At 39.2% G+C, this 24429-nt stretch overlaps 2 protein-coding genes across 4 annotated transcripts; one reads left to right on the top strand and one right to left on the bottom strand.

Moving 5' to 3' along the window:
* The first annotated feature begins 10330 nt into the window (after nucleotides 1-10330).
* LOC116257595 (amine oxidase [copper-containing] gamma 1-like) lies at nucleotides 10331-24094 on the top strand. Of its 2 annotated transcripts, none has more exons than XM_050078817.1 (5): nucleotides 10331-11946; nucleotides 12277-12390; nucleotides 12564-13022; nucleotides 13607-13704; nucleotides 23908-24094. In XM_050078817.1, exons 1-5 carry the CDS (start codon nucleotides 10594-10596, stop codon nucleotides 24077-24079), a joined length of 2196 nt encoding a protein of 731 aa, XP_049934774.1. In that variant the 5' UTR covers nucleotides 10331-10593; the 3' UTR covers nucleotides 24080-24094. The 2 variants fall into 2 exon arrangements, with proteins under 2 accessions (XP_049934774.1, XP_031490374.1); XM_031634514.2 differs by lacking the exon at nucleotides 23908-24094 and adding an exon at nucleotides 14222-14627 and having other exon boundaries at nucleotides 10333-11946.
* LOC116257418 (protein argonaute 4-like) lies at nucleotides 15679-22862 on the bottom strand. Of its 2 annotated transcripts, none has more exons than XM_031634144.2 (22): nucleotides 22609-22862; nucleotides 20531-21012; nucleotides 20198-20407; nucleotides 19943-20079; nucleotides 19765-19862; nucleotides 19580-19677; nucleotides 19303-19471; nucleotides 19102-19218; nucleotides 18915-19022; nucleotides 18745-18807; nucleotides 18521-18634; nucleotides 18267-18432; nucleotides 18070-18188; nucleotides 17853-17990; nucleotides 17565-17704; nucleotides 17151-17213; nucleotides 16984-17047; nucleotides 16780-16888; nucleotides 16586-16659; nucleotides 16406-16500; nucleotides 16280-16311; nucleotides 15679-16158 (listed from the first exon to the last, which is right to left on the bottom strand). In XM_031634144.2, the coding sequence occupies exons 2-22, from the start codon at nucleotides 21010-21012 to the stop codon at nucleotides 15980-15982; spliced, it is 2775 nt and encodes a 924-aa protein (XP_031490004.1). In that variant the 5' UTR covers nucleotides 22609-22862; the 3' UTR covers nucleotides 15679-15979. The 2 variants fall into 2 exon arrangements, with proteins under 2 accessions (XP_031490004.1, XP_031490005.1); XM_031634145.2 differs by lacking the exon at nucleotides 22609-22862 and having other exon boundaries at nucleotides 20531-20720; nucleotides 20803-20936.
* Nucleotides 24095-24429: the final 335 nt, after the last annotated feature.

Genomic DNA, 24429 nt, shown 5'->3' with positions numbered 1-24429 from the left:
TGCTCCAGATTTTTAGTAAGTCCATTTGCGATCATCTTCACACAATACTACCATCATCATCATGCACACCATCATGTATTCTAACCTGTGTAAGTTCATCAACTGCGTTAAAGCGAAAAGAATGAGCAGCTATTTTTTGTCAATTTATTTCCTCTAATTTGAGTGCATCCATAAGGAACAGATCTGGATCCATTCATTATGGGCACTGACTCAAAACATTTGGTCTAACTTTCGTGCATTGAACGTACCTCGGCTACAATTGTGGGTACATATTAGTGAAAAACTACGACGTTACCGTACCAATGGCACAATACGCCGTAACTTTCTCTTCCCCTTTTTCCTGCCTCTAGGGTCCAAGGTTGCTTTGGGGTCTAAGTGGATGTACAGTACACCCTTCAACTCGAGTGTCATGCTTTCCAGCATTAGTAGTTTAGATGAGTAACACATCGGAACATGACTACGACTGTGGATTTAAAACAATAAACCCGTTTTGTGTGTTGTAATATGTTGGAAGTTGTTGTGCTTCCATTCAGTTATGGATTAATGGATGCAAACATTAATCTTGAGATAAGTTTTTTCGGAAGTTGCAGTAACATGAGGATCAGAAAAATGAGGCTGTCTCAAATAGAATTTCAACTGGGGAGTTCAGACTGGGATTCCTACAAAAGTGGTTTGTATTCACACAGCCTCTTACTTACAATCAAGGCCGGGAAAGGTTTTGTGCTGATTTGGTATGGACTTTGTATACATAGACTTTCTTTAATACATTCACTATAAAGCTGAAGAGGCCAGGGCGGAGCCAAAAATTTTTCAGGAGCAGGGGCAAATTAAAGTTTCTAAATTTTGACTAGGGTCAAAATATCATTTTTCAAAATTTCTATATAGTTGTCAAGACATTGGTCACAATTCTCTTATACTAAGGGACAGAGCTAGAAATTTTTTGTCATAAACTATATTTTTCAAAAATTTTATATGAGCTAAATTAAAATTAAAATATTGCATGCAGGTTTTCTTTTTCTTGAAAATGGCCCTTTCCGCCCCCTGATAAGCCTGAGCATCGGGCTGACCTGGCCCGATAAGGAGTCGGGCTCGGGCCGGCCTGACACCCAAAACCCAGACCTAGACTCGGCTCTGCCCTTGGTTATACCCAAAATAATGGGGTCTGAAAAAATACACAGATTGTGTAGAGGCTGGAGATGGTAATGCTTCTTGATTGTCGATGATAGCACAGTTGGATTACGGCAACATTTTCGCGGGAAAATCTTTTCGTGGAAACTCTATCCTACATATCTTTTGCTGAATATAAAGATTCCTTTCATGTTGATGCCAAGTGAATGACCTCCAGCTTTTGAAGATAAGGAGTCGGGCTCGGGCCGGCCTGACACCCAAAACCCAGACCTAGACTCGGCTCTGCCCTTGGTTATACCCAAAATAATGGGGTCTGAAAAAATACACAGATTGTGTAGAGGCTGGAGATGGTAATGCTTCTTGATTGTTGATGATGGCAGAGTTGGATTACGGCAACATTTTTGCGGGAAAATCTTTTCGTGGAAACTCTATCCTACATATCTTTTGCTGAATATAAAGATTCCTTTCATGTTGATTGCAAGTGAATGACCTCCAGCTTTTGAAGAGGTGGGTCCTTGTAAATAAGCTGGGATATAAAGCCTTAACCAGATGGTTTTTTTTTTTTTTTTTTGCTGAATATCACATCTTTTCTTACATTAATTTACTTAGTAATTTTTATAACTAGATGTGTTCATTTCAGAACAATAAGATAATCGACAGCTCATGTAACGCCAAAAATAACAAAACTTGATAGTCAAAAAAGCAAAAAACATTGTTCAAACTAAAGCACCGACCGACCATTGCTAATATACGTAGGAAACATTAAGCACATTTATCGATCCATATCAAGCCAAAAAATATATATATATATTTGAATCATGTCGTTTTAGGGTGTCTGGATCATGTGTGTGTGTGTGCATGCCTATGCATGTGCAAGTAGTACAAAAATAACAATATCATGGCTATTTTTCCTTGACTTGTGACTCGAAGAAACTCCACTCAACAAAAAAGACTTTGTCGCTTACCCAACAGCATAAAACACCAGGTTAATACTTGTGTTTATGTTTACTCATGTTTTTGAAGCGAGTTGATGATTGGCATCTTATCTGCTGCTAGCCCCGAGCAACTACTAGGGCTGGGCATCGTGCCAGGTACCCGGTACTCGGCCAGATCCGGCCCGGGTTAGGCCCCAAAAAAACTGGCCCTGACCAACCTGATAACGTACCGGGCCGGCTCGGATTATCCCGATGGGACCTGATTCGACTCAATATACTTTTTAATATTATTTTTATTTTAATAATGTTCTAAATTTTATTATTAAAAGTATATTATATATTAAAATTTTTATTTTATATTTAAAAAAAATATTTTAACTGGGTCGAGCCCAGGTCTCTGTTTCGAGTATAGGGTTGAGACCGGGCTCGAGTTTCGGGTGTCGGACCGGCCAGAGCCGATGCGCAGGCTTACACATAACCCCTTAGGTTTATAGTTTCTGAACTTTAATCTCCTCTTTGTTCCAATTTTATCGGGAGACATCTACCTAACCCAGGGCTTATAGTTCTGCAACTTTAATCTACTCTTCAACCTAAAGAAATAAGATTAGCATGAATATGCATGAGAAAGAGAGAGAGATGCATGCAGAGGTTACTGTATGCATGCAACTTCTATTGCTGAAAACATAAGAATCAACATGAAAATCATGCTTTCTTCTGTACAGATCAAGTTAAAGATTATATAAGATGCAAATATCAAGCTCTTGATTTTTGAACCCTTCTGAATTCTAACTTAGCATACATCATACAAAATTAACGCCATATGAATGCATGTGATTTTTGCATTCTCAAATCTCAAGAGTAAACACTAACCTTACATTTCATGTAGTAAGTGGGTGGTCTTCACGCTTTCGTAGAAAATTAATTTCGCAACAATACGTGTCTATATGTTAAATATCTATCCTGATTTACATATTTTTTATTTTTAGAGACCTATATATATTGCCCAGATAAATTATTATCTCAAACAGAAAATACGTTGTGGCCCTTACAACATTCAATCAAACAGTGGGAAGCATGACATTAGATGACTGTTGCAGGTGTAAATGGGAAAATATTTCCAGTGGGAGAAAATTCTCGGAAAACTTTTCTCAAATCAGGTTAGCCAGGGAAAGTTTTTCCAGGCAGTCAAACATGATCCCCACAGTACCAGAAAACCCAAAAACTGAATTTGGATCTTTTTTCACATCTCGCCGGATTCGGACGCCCTCGGACCCGATTGTCAATGAACTCATATTCGCTCACTAATCAGACATGGATGATTTCCTTTTTCAATCAGACTAATTGGTTTGAAACTTTAATTGGTTATTAAATGATGTCTCTACTGCCCTTTATTATCCCTATCTTATGGCAATTATTGTTCAAATCCGACATTTAAGTTGGTATGCGTATGAAATTTTAACAGTAAAAATAATCGTGTTGTTATTATTATGTTTCAAATCTTTAAATTTTAAATAAATGCAAAAATTTTCGGTGAGTGGGTGAGATCCATGCTCGGCAAAAAATGGATGATGTGCTTCAACTTATAGACCAGTAAGTAACTCATTTTTATAATATATAAATTGACACCTCTAATATTCAAAATAAAAACTGGATGCTTAACCGGTCCTTCGTCACAATTCCTTCAAAAGCGTTATAAGCCAAGCTGAAAATCAAATAGTTTGTCTGATGCACTACAATCAACCAATTTTCCTTTTTTTTGGGGTGCAATCTTATTGATAATTCAGAGCCACAAATAACATCTCAGACATAAAAAAACAGAAAGAACAAAAAATATGGTAAGTTTTTAAAAATTTTAAAAAACTAAAAATATGAAAAAAAATAAAATAAGTGAGAAACTAATAACACAAACATCAAGAGATAAGTAGATTTGCAACAAATAAAAATAAAAAATAAAAAAAAATGTTTGACATTAAAAAACTGAAAAAAATGAAAAAAAACTAAAAAATAAAAAAAAACACTAAAAATCGAGTTTAAAATGCGTTTTTAACTTTTTTTTTCAGAAAAACATGTTTTTTTCTTAAGTTTTAAATAGCTAGTTAATTTTATCACATTTTTTTCGCATTCGTTTTCAAAAAAAGACTTGTTTAGTTGTTTTCTGTTACTATGATTATATCATGTTTAGGATTTGTTTAGTGAATATCCATGATAAAACACGTTTTGTTAAACTAAAAAGTTTTTTTTTGTTGCAAAAACACCGATAGAACGCGCCTACCTCTTGGAATAGTTGAATTTCTACTCACAGATTTGAAAAATAATTTTAAAATAAGTTTTTAGATATTTTCACCTTTCGATTTTTGTCCTTGTGCTAGACGTTTTTACCTCTTTTAACTTGTTTCTGTCAAAGGCACTTTAGTCATTTGAGGCACCGAACGCACAAACCTACCTCGAGAATATCATGATGTAGAAAAAAAAAAAAAAATTGATCACAATAAAGTGTTGTCCATTGATCATGCCCTCACGCAGGACTAAAAGTTGTCACATGAGTTTGGTTTCCTCACCTTCTTCTAAAGATGATCAACCCCTCTCTGCCTTATATTAGCAAATCTAGCTGGTTGTGTGTTCAAGCTTCGAGCTCAGTGGATGTGTTCAGGTACCAAATTTACAATAATTCACCCAATTGCGGTGCCTGGTTACAGAGGAAAGATCGACAATTCGTTGCCGCAACCGTTCTCGCAATTACGACGGCTTTGGTCCTCGAGAAGATTGGTGCAATGGCTAAAGCGAGTGTTGGTAGGCAGCCAATTCTTGTTTTGAATATCCAAAACGTCAACTCTTTGTGTTACAAAAAAAGAGCCCAGTGGCGTGCAAGTTGAAGCACAGTATGAATGGCATCTCACCGCACTGAAAGTAAACCCCACATCTTAAGGGAACGAGAGGATGAGTGGGAGCTTGGGCTTCCTCTTAAAAGGTTGAAAGAAATACTCCTCCTCCTGCTCACGCCATTACAGATGGTTTTGGCCATCAGCAAAGGCCAACAGTCGCAGTTGGCAAATGACATACTGATGGCTACTTTGGCGTTGAGGGAAGAGTAATGACAGACGGTAGCGACCGTCAGTATTAACTATTACTTTAGCAACGGTTTCAGCTGTCGCGAATAATGTTGTTTGCAAGGGAACATGGTGATGCATGCAAACTGAAGATGGAAGGGAACAAGAATAATGTTGTTTGCAAGGAAAATTAGGTTCCATGTAGTGTTCTGGAAGATATGGTGAGGAAGGAACATGGTGATGCATGCTAACAGGGACTCAGCAAAGCAGATGATAAGAGGAAATTAGTTTGGCGGTTCTATATTGTAGCATGTAGGTCAATCAAGTGGAGGAATGAAGTGCAAGAGTTGCAATATGAGCAGCTGCTGGGTAGGCATGTGCACAAGAGAGTGGTCGAGGCAGTGCGTGGGCAATTGCCCACACATACTCACCTGGCTGATTTATATATTGGTACCTCATAGTTATTCTCTTATTAATTCAAAAACAAAAAAAACAAAATGATTTAGGGGCAATAAATATATAAATGAGCAAACGATTTGGGAACGACCAATATGTAAGTAACCAAATTTTATGAGACTATGTGGACAACAGCCCACACAAACTCAAGGGAGGATGATAAGAAATATTACAGGGATGTGGATGGAAGGTTGAATCTGGTTATAGCTGTTAGTGTTCGCTTTCATTGTTTGATGCTATGAATCCTGATGTGATCTAATAATGAAAATTGGGAGCTTCCTTGCTCCCTGTAAAGGATGCTTGGAAGACCGGCCTGAACTATGGAACCAACAAAACTACACAGCTGATTAAACTAATTAAATGAGAACCAACTCTGTCTCTCCAAAATCATGGCCTGAATTGATGGTAGCTGCTTATATATATATATATATATATATATATATATATATATATATATAGAGAGAGAGAGAGAGAGGTGCAATATTTTCTTGCTTTTCCAAATTCAAAATCATATATTTGTTAAAAAACAAATCTTACACGTACCACTTTAATAATAATCGATTAGCAGCTCATAATGAGTGCGCTAATGACTTGATTTACTTTGCATATATGCGTTCATGTGTCAAAATCATGTTGCATCAGCTTTCTTGTTGTGCCTATTTGATGGAGAGCATTAGGTCAGAAGCACTCTTCTTTGTCTCTGTTAGAAACAGCAAAATACAATCTGGTTAGAATTTCTGGATTTTGTTCACATCCAGATGTCTTGCTTCCATTGTATCTCCATGGTGACATTGACACAAAGCTCTTTTATTCTCAAGTTAATGGAATTGCCATGCCATGCTTGTCTTGTGGGTGCAACTTTTTGCCCAAAATTTCAACGGTCTGTAATTGAATCGAGAAGAAATTTGCTTTTTTCTTTGGCTTGTGACTCAGCAAACCACACCTACGCCGAGGGACTTTATTAAACTCTATACATGATTTGACTACACATAAAACTGATTTGGGCAAACTCAAAACAAGAGCAGCAGTAGCGGAGTTACTGTGTGACTGGCGTAGACCACTGCCCACACGAGCTCCTGAAATCTTATATTGTGATTAAGCTGGACTTAGGTTCAGCTAGGTCCAACCGCATGTGGTGCCCACACCAGCTTCTGAAATCTTATATTGTGATTAAGCTGGACCTATGTTCAGCTAGGTCCAACCGCATGTAGTGCCCACACCACCACCACCAAACATGAGTCAGTGCCCTGCAATCACTCATTCTCTTAAGCGAGAGAACGGTTAGTGCTCCTAAGTCAAAATTTTCTAGCTCCGACACTGAAAGGCAGAGTTAAAAAATTATGTTTAAGGTGCACTAGTTATAAAATTTTAACAAGCACTAATATGTAAATGAAAAAAAAAAAATCTCTACAACATCGATATGAATATAAGCATTTTTTGTAGGTTTGTATGGGCAATTGCCCGCAAGAGCCATGTCCCCACTTTTTAAAAAAATAAAAATTTACATGTAAAATTTTAGAAAATTTCACTTGTTTTATATAAAATTTTTGAAAAATTATATTTCAACCCATATCAAAATTAAAAAACTAAAGAGGCATAATATTTTTTTTTTTTTGAAATTTAACTTTGAGCTTAGAGCTCCAACTTTTTGCTAAAGAAACACTTAATGTATTGTTGTCAAAGAAAATTATTTCATGGCTCTGTCCCAGCCTCTTATTTTCTTCTTTCTCCCTTTTTCAGGTTTTTGGATGGATATGAGGCATGAGGGAATTCATCCCCACTTTTCTGATTTTTCTTTTCATGAAATATTTGTCTTTTTAGAAATTTTCAAAAGAAAAAATACATTTATGTTTTGGTGATAATAAAAAAATGCAAGAACTTCCAATTCTTCTGAAAATCCTCCACTATTTTGCTTCAACTACTGAACCCCTAAATCCAGGAAAATGTTCTAGCTCCAACCCCGAAAAATGATTACATATCTCCAGTTTATCACGGTTAAATGCAAAGCTAAACTCTAATAATAAGTAGTTAAATGCAAAGCTAAACACTAATAATAAGTATGTTTTAGCCCTGAGTCCACAACAAAACTCTCTTTCTCTCTCTCCTTTGGGTGAGTAGAGACTGAAGTATTCCCTTCTCTCTTTCCTTGACGGTCTACGGCAACTTTCGGTGCTTTGAAGTGACACCCCGCCAATGAAGTTTTTAAAACAAAGGCCGCAATCAACCCTCGCCCCATCCATTGCACCAAACTCCTCAAAAATCTCTCTCTCACACACACACACACACATAAGTCCTACTACCTTTCTTCTAACATTTAAGTGAATTAAAAGATTAGAGATAAAAGTAGCAATATTACCTTTTGTCGCAATGTCTCGTTTTTAGTAGCGACCAATATGATGCATATCTCCCAATATGTGATAATATTGATAACATTAATGGTTTTACAGTTGATTGGTCTGTTCATACCAAACGTAGGAATAACAACTAATTTCTTCCTTCTTTAATCTATTAAATGAATTGACAAATCCACCTTCTAAAAAATAACATAAAAATAAAAAAAAAAAAACAAAGGAATTTTTCTTGAAAAACCAAAATTGCAAATCGTTTCGAAAGAAAGCAAAGGAACCCCCTTTTAATTTGAGTGCATCTTCTTCACCTTTTTGCCCACTAAGTTGGCACTTTGCCCATTATAATGGACAAATCCACATACCGACGACAGCCTGATTGTCAGAAAGCCAAGATGGAGACCGGAGTAGAAACTAGTCACATCCTTTAAAAAAGAAGAGGCCTTTGAATTTCCGGTGAGCGAGCGAGAGGCTAATCTTGTCGCCCAAGCCCTCCAACCATCCCTTCTCCTACCTGAGTTTAAGGCTCCGCTTTGCACTATTTGCGTATCGATGTCTCTTTATTTGCAGCACAGAAGGTTGACGCCATGGGAGATCGAAACAAAGACGTGCTCCTACCTCGGACATTGCACCAACCCCCTTAGGAATAGGAGAGGCCTTTCAATTGCCAACCAACTAGGATAGGAGTAGAATCCATTCAAAATGACCGGTGGATAGAGATCTGGGCCGTTTGATCTGAAAAGATTGGATGGTCTATATCAATCTGGCTCTCCCCCTTTTTACTGGAAGAAGAAAGAGGAAGGCGAGGATTGGCCTCAAGGATGGCAATCCTCAATCTAAAAAATCATTTTTCGATACCATGCGCCTTAAACAAGGACTCTTGGTGATCCTATATATTTCATAAATTTAATGGTATAAATATTCTTTGAAAATGTGCTTCTAACTTAAATTTTATAAGTCACAATGGCTTAAACAATTAATTTTTGAAACTTTATAAAATATAATTTACGCATGCAATTTTAGTCGTACAAATCTTCATATTTTGCATTTCAATATACCGTGTATATGTATATTTAAAAAAATTATTTATTTTCGATACTTGAGAGCCAGGATGCAAAATAAATGGGGAGGCTTTGTAAACGCAGATGCACCTTCACGTACTATATATATATATATATATATATATATATATATATATATATATATATGAGAGAGAGAGAGACCGATCTCCACTGCACGGACCTAATCAGATTCACTTATCTAAAATATTTATAAAATGGAAAACTAGATTGTGGCGGTGCACAATGTCATTGTATCATTTAAATGTGGGAATACTTGCTCTACTACATTGGCTAGCTTATAAGGTCTTATAATTTAATAATTGAAATTAAATTGATGAAAACTTATATGCAGCTCTTTAGAATTAATTATTCTTTTAAAACTTCATCAACTATTTAAACAAAGTCCTCAAAAAGAAAATTTCTAAATTTTAATAGTAGATAGATAAGATATCCAAATCGTTAAACTTTTTAAAAGAAACTAATAATATATTTATGGTTTTACTTTTTCGAAGATTTAATGTTAAAGTGCCTTTTTGTTCAACTATATTGCGCACTGTCTATTCTGCTGAAGGATCAAATAGAACAGACGTCCGTTTAATTATGTAATTGTGAATGAAATTATATTATACATAGTTTAGTTAGTATTGCATGTATAGAAAATTAATTAACCTTATATAGAGAAATAGTGCTTTCTTGCTTAGCTACCACACCAACTTTGAAGGGTCCATTTGAGTTTGGATGACCAATAGAAATATACCAAAGTGGGTTCTTATAAAACACTAGCTTCAAAGATTCATATATGTCACAAGCAAACAAAATAAAGGGAATCTAAAACTTATGATAAATCATCCAACTAACTTTCATGAGTAATTGCTTTCCAAAGAAAACCTAAAGCACTCCCGGGCTCTAAGGCCGCATCAATTAGAGCTTAGAAATGAGTCAGGATATTGCAACGCTCTACTCAATATAGATCAAAAACATAACGACCACAAGAATCAAACTAACAACATGAATTCTCTGGCAGCCCTACCCTATCATAAGGCAAATCAATTCAGCTTAAAATATAAAAGCCACGTATTGTAATATATGGATTTGAGAATCATGCCAGAGTTTGGGTTTTCTTTCTAAGAAAATTAATGAAAAGCTTTTAGTTTTTTAAGATTTTAAATTATATCATGCCCTTGGCCTAGAAAAACATAAATTTAGATAAAATAAGGTACACAAAGAAATGTTGAAAGTCACTATGATAATTATATCCAATTTTATATTTTTTTAATATTATAAATATAAATAAATGTGGAAATAATTGGTTTTCTCAAGCAAAGCTATAGTTGGGGTTTGTTGGCAAAGGCAGGACATAGTTGGAGGAAGTACTTTCGTAAGCCGCTTGTCCCTTACTGACCAGTGGATAACTACAGGGAGTGAGAGGCCAAGAAATTGGCCTAATGGAGATTCCTTTACTTCCATCATCCTTTTTTTTTTCGTGAAACTTGAATCGTCTCTTTTGGAGATTCCTCACGCCGGAGATTTTTGTCTCTTCCAAGTATATTGGCCATTCCCTCATCCCCTTGTCATCTTCATCAGAACCACAACTACAGTAACAGAGAAAGAGAGAGCAGCCATGGAGTCTAGACATCTGCTGCGCTTCCTGATCCTGGTCTTAGGCTGTCTTCTCTTCCTGCTCTTGCTGCGTTCTTCCACTAACCTGCCACCCTTAGATGCGATCCCCATCAAGGACCAGCTTCTCCACTGTGGGAGCTCACCATGGTGTGGTTCCTCCTCCAGCAGCAGGAAGATGCAGGGCAGCAGAAGGCCGAGCTCCGCCAACATCAATCCCCTGTTCCCCGGCTTCGAGGCCATCCCCCACGAGAGGAGAACCCCAAAGCACCCACTCGACCCCCTGACCCTGCAAGAAATAGAGAAGGTCCGGTCCATACTCTACGCCAGCCCCCTCTTCTCCAGCCATCCACAGATCCACTCCATGGTCCTAGAGGAGCCGGACAAGGCGGAGGTGCTGTCATGGAAGAAGGGCAGCAACAGCCCCCTCCCCACGAGGAAGGCCTCCGTGCTGGTACTCATGGAGGGCAAGACCCACCGCCTCACCGTCGACCTTCAGTCCTCCATGATCGCCGGAGACCAGGTGATCAGCACCTCGGGGTACCCCACCATGACCATGGAGGAGATGAATCTCGCTACCTTTGCCCCCCTCAAGGACCCGCAGTTCAATGCCTCCGTCCGCCGCCGCGGCGTCGAGCTCGGCGACCTCGCCTGCCTGCCGGTGTCGGCCGGTTGGTACGGGCGGGAGGAGGCGGGGAAGAGGGTGATCAAGGTGCAGTGCTACTCCGCCAAGGACACGGCCAATTTCTACATGAGGCCCATAGAGGGGCTGACCGCCCTGGTAGACCTGGATACGATGCGCACCCTTTGGGTGCGAGACGTGGGTAGGGAGGTACCCATACCCAAGGCAGAGGGCACCGACTACCGGGCCGGAGCCCAGCCGGACGCCGGCCGGAATCGGCAGCTCAACCCCGTATCGCTGGAGCAGCCCAATGGCCCGAGCTTCGAGGTGGTGGACGGTCACCAGGTCAAGTGGAGCGGCTGGGAGTTCCACCTGAAACCGGACACGAGGGCCGGGGTCATCGTCTCGCAGGCGTCGTTCCGGGACCCGGACACCGGCGAGCTCCGGCGGGTTATGTACAAGGGATTCACGTCCGAGCTATTCGTGCCGTATATGGACCCGACGGACGCTTGGTACTTCAAGACCTACATGGATGCTGGTGAGTACGGGTTCGGTCTGCAGGCCATGCCGCTGGACCCGCTGAACGACTGCCCCAGGAACGCCTGGTACATGGACGGCGTGTTCCCGGCCGCAGACGGCCGGCCCTACGTCAGGCCGAACATGGTGTGCATGTTCGAGAGGTACGCCGGCGACATCGCCTGGCGCCACTCCGAGAGCCCCATCACAGGCTTGCCGGTGAGTTATATATATATATATATAGTTCAGCTGCTTGTTTCATATTAAAATTTAAGTGTTTTTATTGTTCCATCAAAACTTGAGCATGTTTTTAAATATTTTTTGTGTTTCAATATGTGTTTTTTTATTGTAAAACTTCAAACAGGAGAACGCTTCATAAGGGAAAGCAATAAAAATGAAACCATTGTGAAGTTCTAATGTAACTTTTCTCAGGTTTAAGAGTTCCACACAGATGAACCAACCATGAGAAAACTTTCCATATGTGATTTTCTCATATCTTTACTTTTCCTTTCCTTGGAATTCCTGACAAGCGCCACCAAAATGTGACAGATCCGAGAAGCGAGGCCGAAGGTGACTCTGGTTGTAAGAATGGCAGCATCTGTGGCAAACTATGACTACATAGTGGATTGGGAATTCCAAACCGATGGTCTGATTCGCATCAAGGTATTCAGATCCAGATCTTGAACTGCATGATGCGTCTGGATCTGTCTCTTTTATCCTAGTTTCTTTATCAGATTCTATGAAACAGGTCTGGATTTGGGTCGGTAACTGGGTATATGTAACCATTTGACATACCAAACTTGGTTGTTTGATTATATATAACTTTGGTTCTTTAGGTGGGACTGAGTGGGATCCTAATGGCCAAGGGAACCGAGTACACAAGTGTGGACCAAGCGTACCAGGCTAGGAATGAGGAGCACCTCTATGGGACGATGCTGTCCGAGAACCTCATTGGGGTTATCCATGATCACTACGTGACTTTCTACCTAGACATGGACGTCGACGGGCCGGACAACTCGTTCGTTAAGGTGAAAATGGTGCGGCAGGACACACGTCCCGGCGAGTCGCCGCGAACAAGTTTCTTGAAGGCGGTCCGGGAGGTGGCGCAGACCGAAAAGGATGCCCAGGTCAAGCTCAGCCTGTACCAGCCCTATGAGTTTCATGTGGTGAACCCTTCGAAGAAGACGAGGGTGGGCAACCCAGTTGGGTACAAGGTCGTCCCCGCAGCTACAGCAGCAAGTCTGTTGGATGGGAGTGATCCTCCACAGCAAAGAGGGGCTTTCACCAACAACCAGGTTCCTGTCTGACCACAATTTCTTCTTCCGTAACTCTGCTTTCATCATGTTTACCATGATTAATTCAGTGTAAAAACTTGAACAAATGGCATAATAAGAACAATCAAAGACCACTGCTTAATCATCACTATAGCTATGCTTTCATCATGTAATCGATACTTGGGGTAAACAGCTTCCGCTGCTTATGTTTAGCTCCACTTTACATTAGTACGTAGGTAATGAGACTCGATCTTCTTACTGCAAATTCATAAGCAGGTTTGTTTCACTCATATAACTATCTGGTTTAGTTCATAGATCCCAGTGATGCATAAAAAAGAGTTTATCTATATATTCAACCAACTTCTTTCCTAGAAAAAGCAAAGAAAGAGGTAGGAGTGCATATTCCAACGAATCACACGTAGAGATATTGATAACACACATGGAGTTAACGCTATTTCATAACTTATAGATTGAGTAATGTTCATGTTAATTGCCTGATTTCATCATGTAATATTCTTCTATAACTCTGCCTTCATCATGTACGGTTCACGTTAATTACCTGCTTTTGCTGGTGCATATTATCCTTGAAATTCAATGGAATGCAGATATGGGTGACTCCTTACAACAGAAACGAGGAGTGGGCAGGAGGGTTGCTGGCATACCAGAGCGAAGGAGATGATACTCTTGCTGTATGGTCCCAAAGGTATGACTACTAGACACAACCCTGAACCTTTTCCTTAGGTACACCTCCTCTGGGGATGCATGTAGGATCACATATATTTGATATGGTAAAGAAATCTGAACCCATTTACTAATGTGTATAAGGTTCAAAATGCATTTTGATAACTGAATCTGAATCTGTTATATGACTGGGATTGGATAGGTTTCTACCCAGTTACATGCAAATGCCAAACCCTATACTAGACAGATGTGAATTTGGTTTTTATCTGAATTCAAGTATGAATTGGAATCGAATTACATAGAATTTGATTGTGACATCCGACCCAAATCCAGACCGTTTAAGTACATCCTTACCTCCAAGAACTCAGTTTTTACACTAGTGGCATTAGTTTTCACAAGGAATGGTACAGCTGAGATTTGAGAAACCATTGCCACAGGACAGCCAAAACCCATCCCATTACATCAACCTTCTGCGGAAAAGTTTTATAAGTGACGACTGACATGAACCAACCTTTTCTTTTTTCGTGTTTGCTTTGCAGGGATCGATCTATACAGGACAAGGATATTGTGCTGTGGTACACACTAGGCTTCCACCACATCCCATGCCAAGAGGACTTCCCTATCATGCCAACAGTTTCTGCAAGCTTTGATCTGAAGCCTGTCAACTTCTTTGAAAGCAATCCCATACTTCGAACTTTACCAAACTACGAAAAGGATCTGCCGACTAATGCAGCTTCTGCATCCTAGCAACACCAGCTCCTGCTGAAGCCGTCTTCTGCGTATGCACAATGGACATGGGGTGCATGCATTTGTATGTAGTTGTATGTGTACATATGGGTGAATACATGTCTAGTGTCCACTGGTATGGGCTGAGAAAGCATGGGAATCAATGTGATAGAGACACGGTGAAATAAAATATAAGAGCTTCTAAGTTGATCGACACAAGGAACATGAATCATTTTCCTGCTCAACATGCCTTTTTATGATAAAACGTAGAACCTTCGGCTTTAAGTTTAAAACATAAAGATCAGCTCCAGACTATGGTCCCAAAATGTAGATTCAGAACAAATTGGTTAACCCCTGCAAGCATATAATTCCATCGACATATACAATTAAACTGTAAGAACGCATACATACGTACAGGTTCCAACTTCCCTTTTATCCCGGCCCTGTGGCTAAGTTCAAGTACTGTACATACAGGTTAGACATTAACGAAGTCCATCATGCAGAGAGGTGGTCATCTTTCTTGGCCTTTTTCAGGATAAGAAATGTAGTAAACTGATCTTATCAGTTTAGCATGATGCAGCAAGGTCACGTGGATTCACCAACAGAACCTTCTGAGTTAATGTGGAACGATTTGTAACTTAGAAGAGAATCTTTTGTTATCGGGCGCACTTTTACTCCTGCAAAGTCTTAAACCTGAACACTTTTTTAGTATATAGTCCAGCATGATGTAGCCCAACTGTTAAAAGAGTGGAAAGCGCAACATATTTCATTTACAGGGGAAGCCACGATTTTTCATTAACAGTAAAGTTATAAACATTAGCTAAAACTGATTCGAGATTTACTCTAATTAAACTGTGCTTCTGGCATGAGGGGGTAAGTAAACTGTTCCTAAACAAGCAGAACTGGGAGACAGTATTAAACATCGCATGAAGCAACACAAAGCAATGTCAACCCAACCATTTACACCATGTGATTCCATGGGAGTCCTTCACCACATCACAGCCATCGGGAAGGCATTGCCCTAGAAACTCTAAAATTATGATAAACCCATAGCATCAATTTCAAGTCCAGACTAACAGGAAGTACTGCAACCAGGAAAGTCGCCAAAGTTCCAACTTATTAGTATAAATCGATAAGCATAGACTCACAGGGCATGAAATACTGAAAAGAGGAAAACCATTCCATCCAACAGGCTGAATAATGGCAAATAGTAACTTTCAAAGAATGGACAAAAGCAGAAGTAACTTGTACATAGGCCATGTGACCAAAATAGTTCGGGTGATTTCATTCAACAAAGATTTAGAGTATATACGCTACACTTGATCTTAGACAAATGGCCTAGAAAGGTATGAGTTATGTAACTACACTTGATCAGTGCTGAAAGCCGACCTCAGAGTAAGTATCTAAAAAGTTGGAAGGAACTGCCATCTTCCTGTACAAAAGATCAAATAAATTCAAAGAAGACTCCAGAGGAGGCCGATCACATGTTTCCAGGTGCAAGTGGAAACTACCAAAAACTTGGAGACACTTCCAAACGAACTATTCACAGTATGAGAAAACAAAAACAGCCCTCAACAGAAGAACATTTTGGTGCAAACTTTTTTGTGCAACTTTGGCATTGCAGGAATTTGCAAATTCCCAGGTATGGTAATAACACCATGGCTGCTTGAAGTATCAGAAGAATCATATTCTCCCTTTATGAACTGAGACATCTGAGCTGCTGCCAAATGCGCATAGCTTATAGGTGCAACTACATGAAATATGCACCATATCAGTAAAAATGTGAACGCTAAAAGTGATCAAGTTTTACGTCATAAAACAACAAACAATAAGAAAAGGGAAAAAGAAAAACAGCTAAAATCACTGCTCACCAATAGATATGGCAGTTGTGCTTCGTTGGTACCTGCAAAGAGCCAACGAAGAAGATGTGATGAGTTAAGCAAACAACCATATCAAATATCTCATAACTGTCATGACCACCCAGAGTTAAATATTACACATAGGAGAGGGAGTGAACAAGCATTTGCAGATCATCAGCAGAAAACCCAATCTCGTCCACCAATATGTGATAGTGGGTTGGCCGAGTGGTACCCTTCAAACCAGAAAAAGTAGATTTAAATTTTAAAATAATAACACAAGCATCTAAAATATGTACAGGAGAAAATGAGAAGACTTACAATCATTCCTGCATGAGCACACATGTAGAAGTCAAAATTCAGAGGATGGCAAATCTTTGTGTCCACAACAGTACCTACAGCAAGGTATATGAAAAAGATTCTGATAACCAAGAAATTCTATGATACAACACAAGGTACACCTAAAACAAAACAAATCAACAAAAAAGGTGGAACATTTGTTCAAGACAACATACCAGGTGGCACATTTTCTGGACTATCCTGAAAAAGCTTTGTGTGATGATTCATCTGGGCAACAATGAGAGTGATCTTAGGCTGATATCCTGACTCGATGAAGTCACAAGCCTACAGGAGAAATTTTTCAAACAACTTAGCATAGTTTCATGTATACTGGAACAGCTCATTAACATTTACTTTACCAATAAGAATTATAGAGGTACCTCGGTAATCTGCTTCAATTCAATATTAAGAACTTGATTGAATTGAGACTCACTGACGCCATCCCTGAATGAATTCAAATAGAAGAAATATTAAATATATCTTAAACCAGAAAAAATTGTTTAAGAATCTAAGAAAGAGAGGAAGAGGGAGTGAAATTGATCTTTACCTGAAAATGATAATCTTTTCTGGTTTTCGTCCACAGCTCTGGTAAAAATCTATCAATAGTTCACTGCCACCAATCATGAAAAGAAATAAAATTTAACCACACATACTATACTATTGGTAAGTTGACTGCAAGGAAGACGACGAGGGCTGCTTGATTGCATATGTTGTAACTTGTAAATATAGATGGACAATATTGAGCAAAAATAAGGCAAAGACAGTTTTGCGCAATGCAAGTTTAACTATTCAAAGAAATTGAAGCAAGCTCCAATCAAACCAGTAAAACTTTAAGAGATCCTAACCAAGCAGGCGAACAAGTAACATTGCAAAACAACTAATTACAAAGATACAACCTCCGTTCCATAAAGTTAGAAGAACAGATAATTTCTCTGGAGAAATTTGAATCGGTTAACTCAACTTGATAATTCCAAGATCAGTTTTCTTATCCTCATGGACAGACGGCTTGAACAGAGAATCGATCATTTCAACCTTAGGTGACTGCGTCCTCACAGCTGCTCTATATCGAGAAATTAGAGGCCACTCACGAGAGCTAACAACCTATTATTTCACAACCCCAAATAGATCCATATCAAAGCTACATTAAGTTATATAAAAAATAAGAATTATGAAGCTGTATACTCAACAGAAGATGTCAAAAGAAATATATAACAATGGCTTTAGAAGAAATAGCAAAAAGAATCATTACAGCTGCAATGGAAGGCATGTCAGAATGACCCGGTGATCCATGAGACACATCCAACCCAAGGATTATTGTTGGGGATGTGGATATAATTGGAATACTTGGTGTCTTCTCAAAGGATAGCAAGGAATTAATTCCACCAAGCTGAATGACAAAATGAAGAAGTGTATAAAAGAATTGCTTAAGATGATCAAACCTAAAAAGAATGACAATGTCATCAAACCTTCGAGTTGATTTTCAGCAATACATTGGTTAAATACTGCTGGTCATTGATCTTATGTGAAGGTGCTATGCATTGTGTCACAATGCCTAAGTCAGAAAGAGTTTTCTTCTTCCATGGCCCTAAATGATGGAAAAAAATTAATCCAGACACATCTAAGAGAATTTGGAATTGGAGGCATTAAGTGAATCTGCATTTACCATAGACATATGAATTTTTCTTCTCAGATAAAACACAAAGAATAAACTCTAAATCTTCTAGCAAACAAGAATTGTAATGATCAAACATTTTATCAACTCTGACAGCAGGTGAGGCATTCCGAAACTGGGGGGATTCTTCAAATGTCGCACAGGGTGCTGCGATGTGCTGCTCACGAAACAGTACAGGTTAATGCAATATCAGAAAAATGAATTAAGAAAAACGTTGAGACAGTTCATAAGATGTCACAACTTACAATTCCCTTATTATAGCCAGTATTAGCAAGCTTCCTAGCAAGAAGCTCAATATCACATCTTGCAGAAAAATTAACAATCGCCCATCGCTGAATGTGGCTTGGTTCAAGCATTTGCTGATACATAAATTATGAGAGAAAAATTATGTCCCTAACATTCACTTGGAAACCAATACAGCCACCAAACAGAAATTACAAAAATAAACAGATAATTAGAGGATCAGCACCTTTTGATTGAAATTCCACCAGCCATTTCGGGGTGCAAAAGACTCCCCTTTTCCAAATACAAGCTTTAAACCACAAGCAAAACATGGAGTGAGTTGTGGACATTACCTAATGATATAATAAAATATTGGAAACATCAAAAAGTGATGAAGCTAGTAAAGCAAATGTATACCGTTGGAGAAGGCAAAATTCTGCCTTCCAGCCGTACAAATTGATCACTGAAATTAATGCCACAGGCAGATAGAATAGGATCCTCATGATATCTGTTTGATCGCATAGCCTACAGAACCAAGCAAATAGTGAATCAGATCCACTATACAACTTGTGATACAGAAAAGGCAAAAATACAAAACACATACATCTGTTAATGTCCTCATACGCTCCTGAGGCTTCTGTCTTGATTTCTCAACCAAGGAAGCCCTCTGTTGAGAGGAGAGAGACTTTGTATACCTTTGCAGAGACAGAAGTGAACAAAGCTGAAAGACAAGCCAACCACAAAATACTTACAAGATCATCTAAAAATGTAATCCAACTTCAAGCAAACCAGGTGAACACAAAACCTCAATTGGAATATAGTTTGGATGATTAGGCCTGCCAACATCAATGCATGGAAGGGGCGCTGAATCTTTCAGTTCCACGCCTTTCTCTTTTCGAAAATATTCATAAACAGTGATTTCTCTAGTCTCCTGAGCATCAGGATTACCGTCATTTTTCACGCGCAATGAAAAGCTGCAGCCATGTCAATCCATGAAGTCATCATCAAATACCAAAGATATATTTGAGAATGTCCCCAGTTACTAAGAAGAAGCACAGAGAAGATGGAAAATATATACATACTACTGTTGGTTGCAAGGATGCTCGCTGAGACCAGATATCTTGAATTCCATAGAATTGTGAGTCGTCCTGATCCTAAGGTTCTTCAGCATCCGTCTTGCCTAAAGTTGTTGAACAAATGTTATAAGCATCATGATTAATGCCCTTCCGCATTGGCATGGGCTACAGACCAAAAGCAATCACCTAACCTTCTGCCAGTCAATTCTAAAAGGATCTCTAACGTTTTGATTTTCAAGAAGGAAGTTCATCACAGGACCAGGCTTCAGTATCATTGTAGTCGTCACATCTATTCCAAAACACAAAACGTCACTTGTTGCAGTCAAATAAATGATACTACTGTATTGACAACTAGAACAGTTACCACACCTATATTCAGAGACAATCCACCCTGTGCAGGCCTAAAAGATGAATGGAAACCCCTACAACCTACAACTCCTCCACCAATACCCACAAAGTTCCTTGAATCATCATGGAAAGATGACTGGCCGACAAGCAGGCAGCCCCTGAACATCATAAAAGAGGATATCATCAACAATAATTAGAGATGAAGTCAGCAGAAAACAGTACCATATCATTAATCATCAAATTTAGTAGTAAAAAGGAATCTGAAGAATCATCCACTTTTTAGCTGCGTGCTGTCGCAGAATGATGTCCAGAACACGAAGGGCCCCCTGTCCAGACTCCTCTCCTCTCATAGCTGCTTCAATTTGGCGGAGAGGTATCTTGGCAGCATAGCAAATCTCAACATCAAATTTACGAGATCGTCCACCACGCTTCATTCGCTTTCTTTCACCCTCACTGGGGCTTCCATGCCCGTTGCCATCTCCACCACTGGATGTATATTAGAAACAATGCAAATGAAACCATGAAAGCTTTAAACATGACAGAACCAAAACTTAAAAAAAAAAAATTGCAGGAAAAAGAAATAACATATAACATGCAAAACTTTGGTACCCTCGGCCATATGAACTTTCCAATATGACAGTGAAGTTCAGTGTCTTTTTAGGCAGCTCTCCATAAGTAAACAGGCTTTTCGCACCATCATATGCAAAAACTTTCTGACTAAGTTCAGAACTATATGTTTGTTGCACTTTGTCCATAATTTTCCTTCCAATACCCTTGCTCTCAGCAGCCCTGGAGTCCTCTGAAGTCACAGAAGCATCATAGCAAACAAGACATAATGAAGCACTTTCATGGTAGACTAATGAAGCAAAAAAAGTTCTTACACTGTAATGGAAAAAACAAGCATCCATGTTGGTAGGACGCATGACAGCAAAATGGTTGGCCGACAAGGAGATACGGTGGCCAATACTCCCGGTTCCCTTCCTGGCCATCGGAACTCGTACATGACGAGGATCAGCTTTTATTGGAACCACATCAGGAGGGATTACTGGTGGTGTCGGTGGAAGATCAGTTGGAAGACTTTCTTTCTCCATCTGGAGAGAGAGGAGGATACACTGACTGTTATGAAAAATACCAGTCCAAAGAGGAGATAGAGGCATATATACAAAAGAAGGATAGACCATGCTGTAGGAAGTACGTAACCTGTTTGATCTGTCTTCATCTGATTAACCCAACACAAAGAAGGTGACTTTAAAGTAATCTCTATCAGTTTTGAATCTTTAAATTATAAGAGAGAAAAAATTAAGAATGCTCTGTTTTATTTACCTTTTGACTGTAGCACAAAATACAATAATTACACAGTCAACAGCGCTAACAGCAAAGTTTCAATAATGTCATAGATACAAAGAATAAACCAAAAAATTGAAGTATAACAATCATCGAAGTAAGCCATTAAAGGACACAGAACAACTCACAAATGGCAGAAGCATAAAATAGACCTTGCAAGCTGATATTCGAACGTACGAACCGTAATTTCAATATCCTCAGACAAAAGAATAATAATAAGTCATGGATTTCGCTATGCCTTCATATATATATATATATATATATATATATATATATATATATATATATATATATATTATTTACTTAATATATTAGCTTGTGTGTTTGTGGTGGAGGCAAGGTGGTGGCTGCACGGATTCGATGTGTTTGTGTGGAGCTTGTAATTTTTTTTTTAAAAGATGAGTGCCCCATATATATATATAACTGAACCAAGTAAGTTTGATGTCAAATGGACCGCTCATCAAAACCGTCTGATCTTTAGATAGAATGGTTTCAAATTTTTTTTCTTTATAATAAAAAAAACTCAGCAGCATCGGGTGCCTGGCGTTTGTAAAGGGTGGAGGAGGCCAAACAGTACGGTTGCACACCAGTTAACTTGAGCTTGAGCTCAGCTCGACAGCTCGAGCTCGACTTGAGCTCAGCTCGACAGCTCGAGCTCGACTTGAGCTCGACTCGACCTTTGAGCTCGACTTGAGCGGCTCGTTTAAACTCATTTATTATCAGTAATGCCTTTCTTTTTTGCGGCATCTAAGGGCTCGAGCATGCGAAAGTGTCACTAATCGGCGGCGTGCTGGGAAAAGAAAAAAAAAAGCAAGAAAATGGAAAAGAAAATGAAAGAATGATTGATTGAAAGTATAATAATGAGTTTTAAAGAAACGTGGCTAGGTGAGTGGAAGAAAAAAAAAGAGGAAAAATTAAAAAGCTTAAAACAAAAAAAAAATGAGATTGAAAAAAAAGAGGAAAAATAAAAAATGTAAAATAAAAAATGAGATTAAAGTTTAGTCGAGTTTATTAACATATTTTAATTTATATTTAAGCTCGAGCCTGATTAATATAAAAGACGAATCGAGCTCAAGTCGAGTCAACTTGGCTCGTTTTGCAGCCCTCCAAACAGCCTCCTATAAAATATTTAACATAAATGCTGCTCAAAATGAATAACAGAGAATGCATGACTTCAAGAACATATTAAAATGACCCCGCTTCCGCGTAGTGGTGTGTGTGTTCAGCATCGCAAACAGAAACCTATCCACCGATAATGTCCAACGACAGACAGAATGAGAAAAGATGACAATATTCAGCAAGAGGCATAATCGGAACGGAGAAAAACAAAAAAGCAACAGAACCTTGAGTCTCAAGAACACCGCCGGCGTCGACGACGGCAGGCGGCACGATCGAGCGGGAACGGGAAGGAAGAAAAACAAGGACACAGAAGCGGAGAACTGAAGAGAAAGCGGCGAAGCGGAGAGGAGGACAAGAGAAAGAAGGCAATGGCAAAATAATAATTGGTATTTACTGTAACAGGAGTTACATAATGCTTTTTGCTAAAAATTCTCAAAAAAGAAAATCCTCTGCTACCGATAAGTTTCTTGAAGGCGGTCCGGGAGGTGGCGCGGACCGAAAGGGATGCCCAGGTCAAGCTCAGACTGTAACAGCCCTATGAGTTTCATGAGGTAAACACTTCAAAGAAGACAAAGGTAGGCAACCCAGTTGGGTACAAGGTGGTCCTGCAGCTACAGCAGCAAGTCTGTTGGATGGGAGTGATCCTCCACAGCAAAGAGGAACTTTCACCAACAACCAGGTTCCTATCTGACCATAATTTCCTTCTTCTATAAGTCAATTTCTTCTTCTATAACTCTGCTTTCATCATGCCTGCCATGATTAATTCAGAATAAAAACATGGACAAATAGCATAGTAAGAACAATCAAAGGCCACTCTCTGATCACCACTGCTCCAAAACTAGAGAGATTTTAGTAGTTCATGTTAATGGCCTGCTTTTGTTGGTTAATACTATCCTCGAAATTGAATGGAATGCAGATATGGGTGATTCCTTAGAACAGAAACGAGGAGTGGGCAGGAGGGTTGCTGGCATACCAGAGCCAAGGAGATGATAATCTTGCTGTATGGTCTCGAAGGTATCACTACTAGACAGAACCCTGAACCTTTTCCTGGGGTATACCTCCTCTGGGGATGCATGTCGGATCACATACATATGATCTGCTGAAGAAATCTGAACCCATTTGCTAACCGGTATCAGGTTCAGCATGCTGTGGGATATCTGAATCTGTTAGGTGATTGGGTTTGGATAGGTTTCTACCCAGTTACATGCCAATGTCAAACCCTATGATAGCAGATCTGAATTCGGATTTTTCTGAATTCAAGTATAAATTGAACTCGGTTTACGTAGAATTTGATTAAGACATCCGACCCGAATCCAGATCATTTACTAGATCCCTACCTCCAAGAACTCAGATTTTACACTAGTGGCATTAGTTTTCACAAGGAATGGTACAGATGAGACTTGACAAACCATTGCCACAGGACAGCCAAAATCCATCCCATTATATCAACCTTCTCCGACAAAGTTTTATAAGTGAAGACTGACATGAACCAACCTTTTTCTTTTTTCGTGTTCGATTTGCAGGGATCGATCTATACAGGACAAGGATATTGTGCCGTGGTACACACTAGGCTTCCACCACATCCCTTGCCAAGAGGACTTCCCTATCATGCCAACAGTTTCTGCAAGCTTTGATCTCAAGCCTGTCATCTTCTTTGAAAGCAATCCCATACTTCGAACTTTACCAAACTACTGAAAGGATCTGCCGACATGTGCAGCTTCTGCATCCTAACAACACCAGCTCCAGCCCAACCCGTCTTCTGCTGTATTCAAAATGGACATGTGTGCATGCATTAGTATGTGTACATGTGAGTGAATACATGTCTAGCGTCCACTGGGATGGGCTGAGAAAGCATGGGCATCAATGTGATAGAGACTTGGTGAAATAATATATAAGAGCTTGTAAGTTGATCGACAGAAGGAACATGAATCATTTTCCTTCTCGAACATGCCTGGTTATGATAAAACGTAGAACCTTCGGCTTCAAGTTTAAAACATAACTTAAAAGATGATCTCCAGACTATGATCCCAAAACCTACAGTTAGA

This window comes from Nymphaea colorata, chromosome 7 (genome assembly GCF_008831285.2).
Source record: "Nymphaea colorata isolate Beijing-Zhang1983 chromosome 7, ASM883128v2, whole genome shotgun sequence".
In the NCBI taxonomy this organism is placed as follows: domain Eukaryota; kingdom Viridiplantae; phylum Streptophyta; class Magnoliopsida; order Nymphaeales; family Nymphaeaceae; genus Nymphaea; species Nymphaea colorata.
This window is presented reverse-complemented; position numbering and strand designations above follow the sequence as displayed.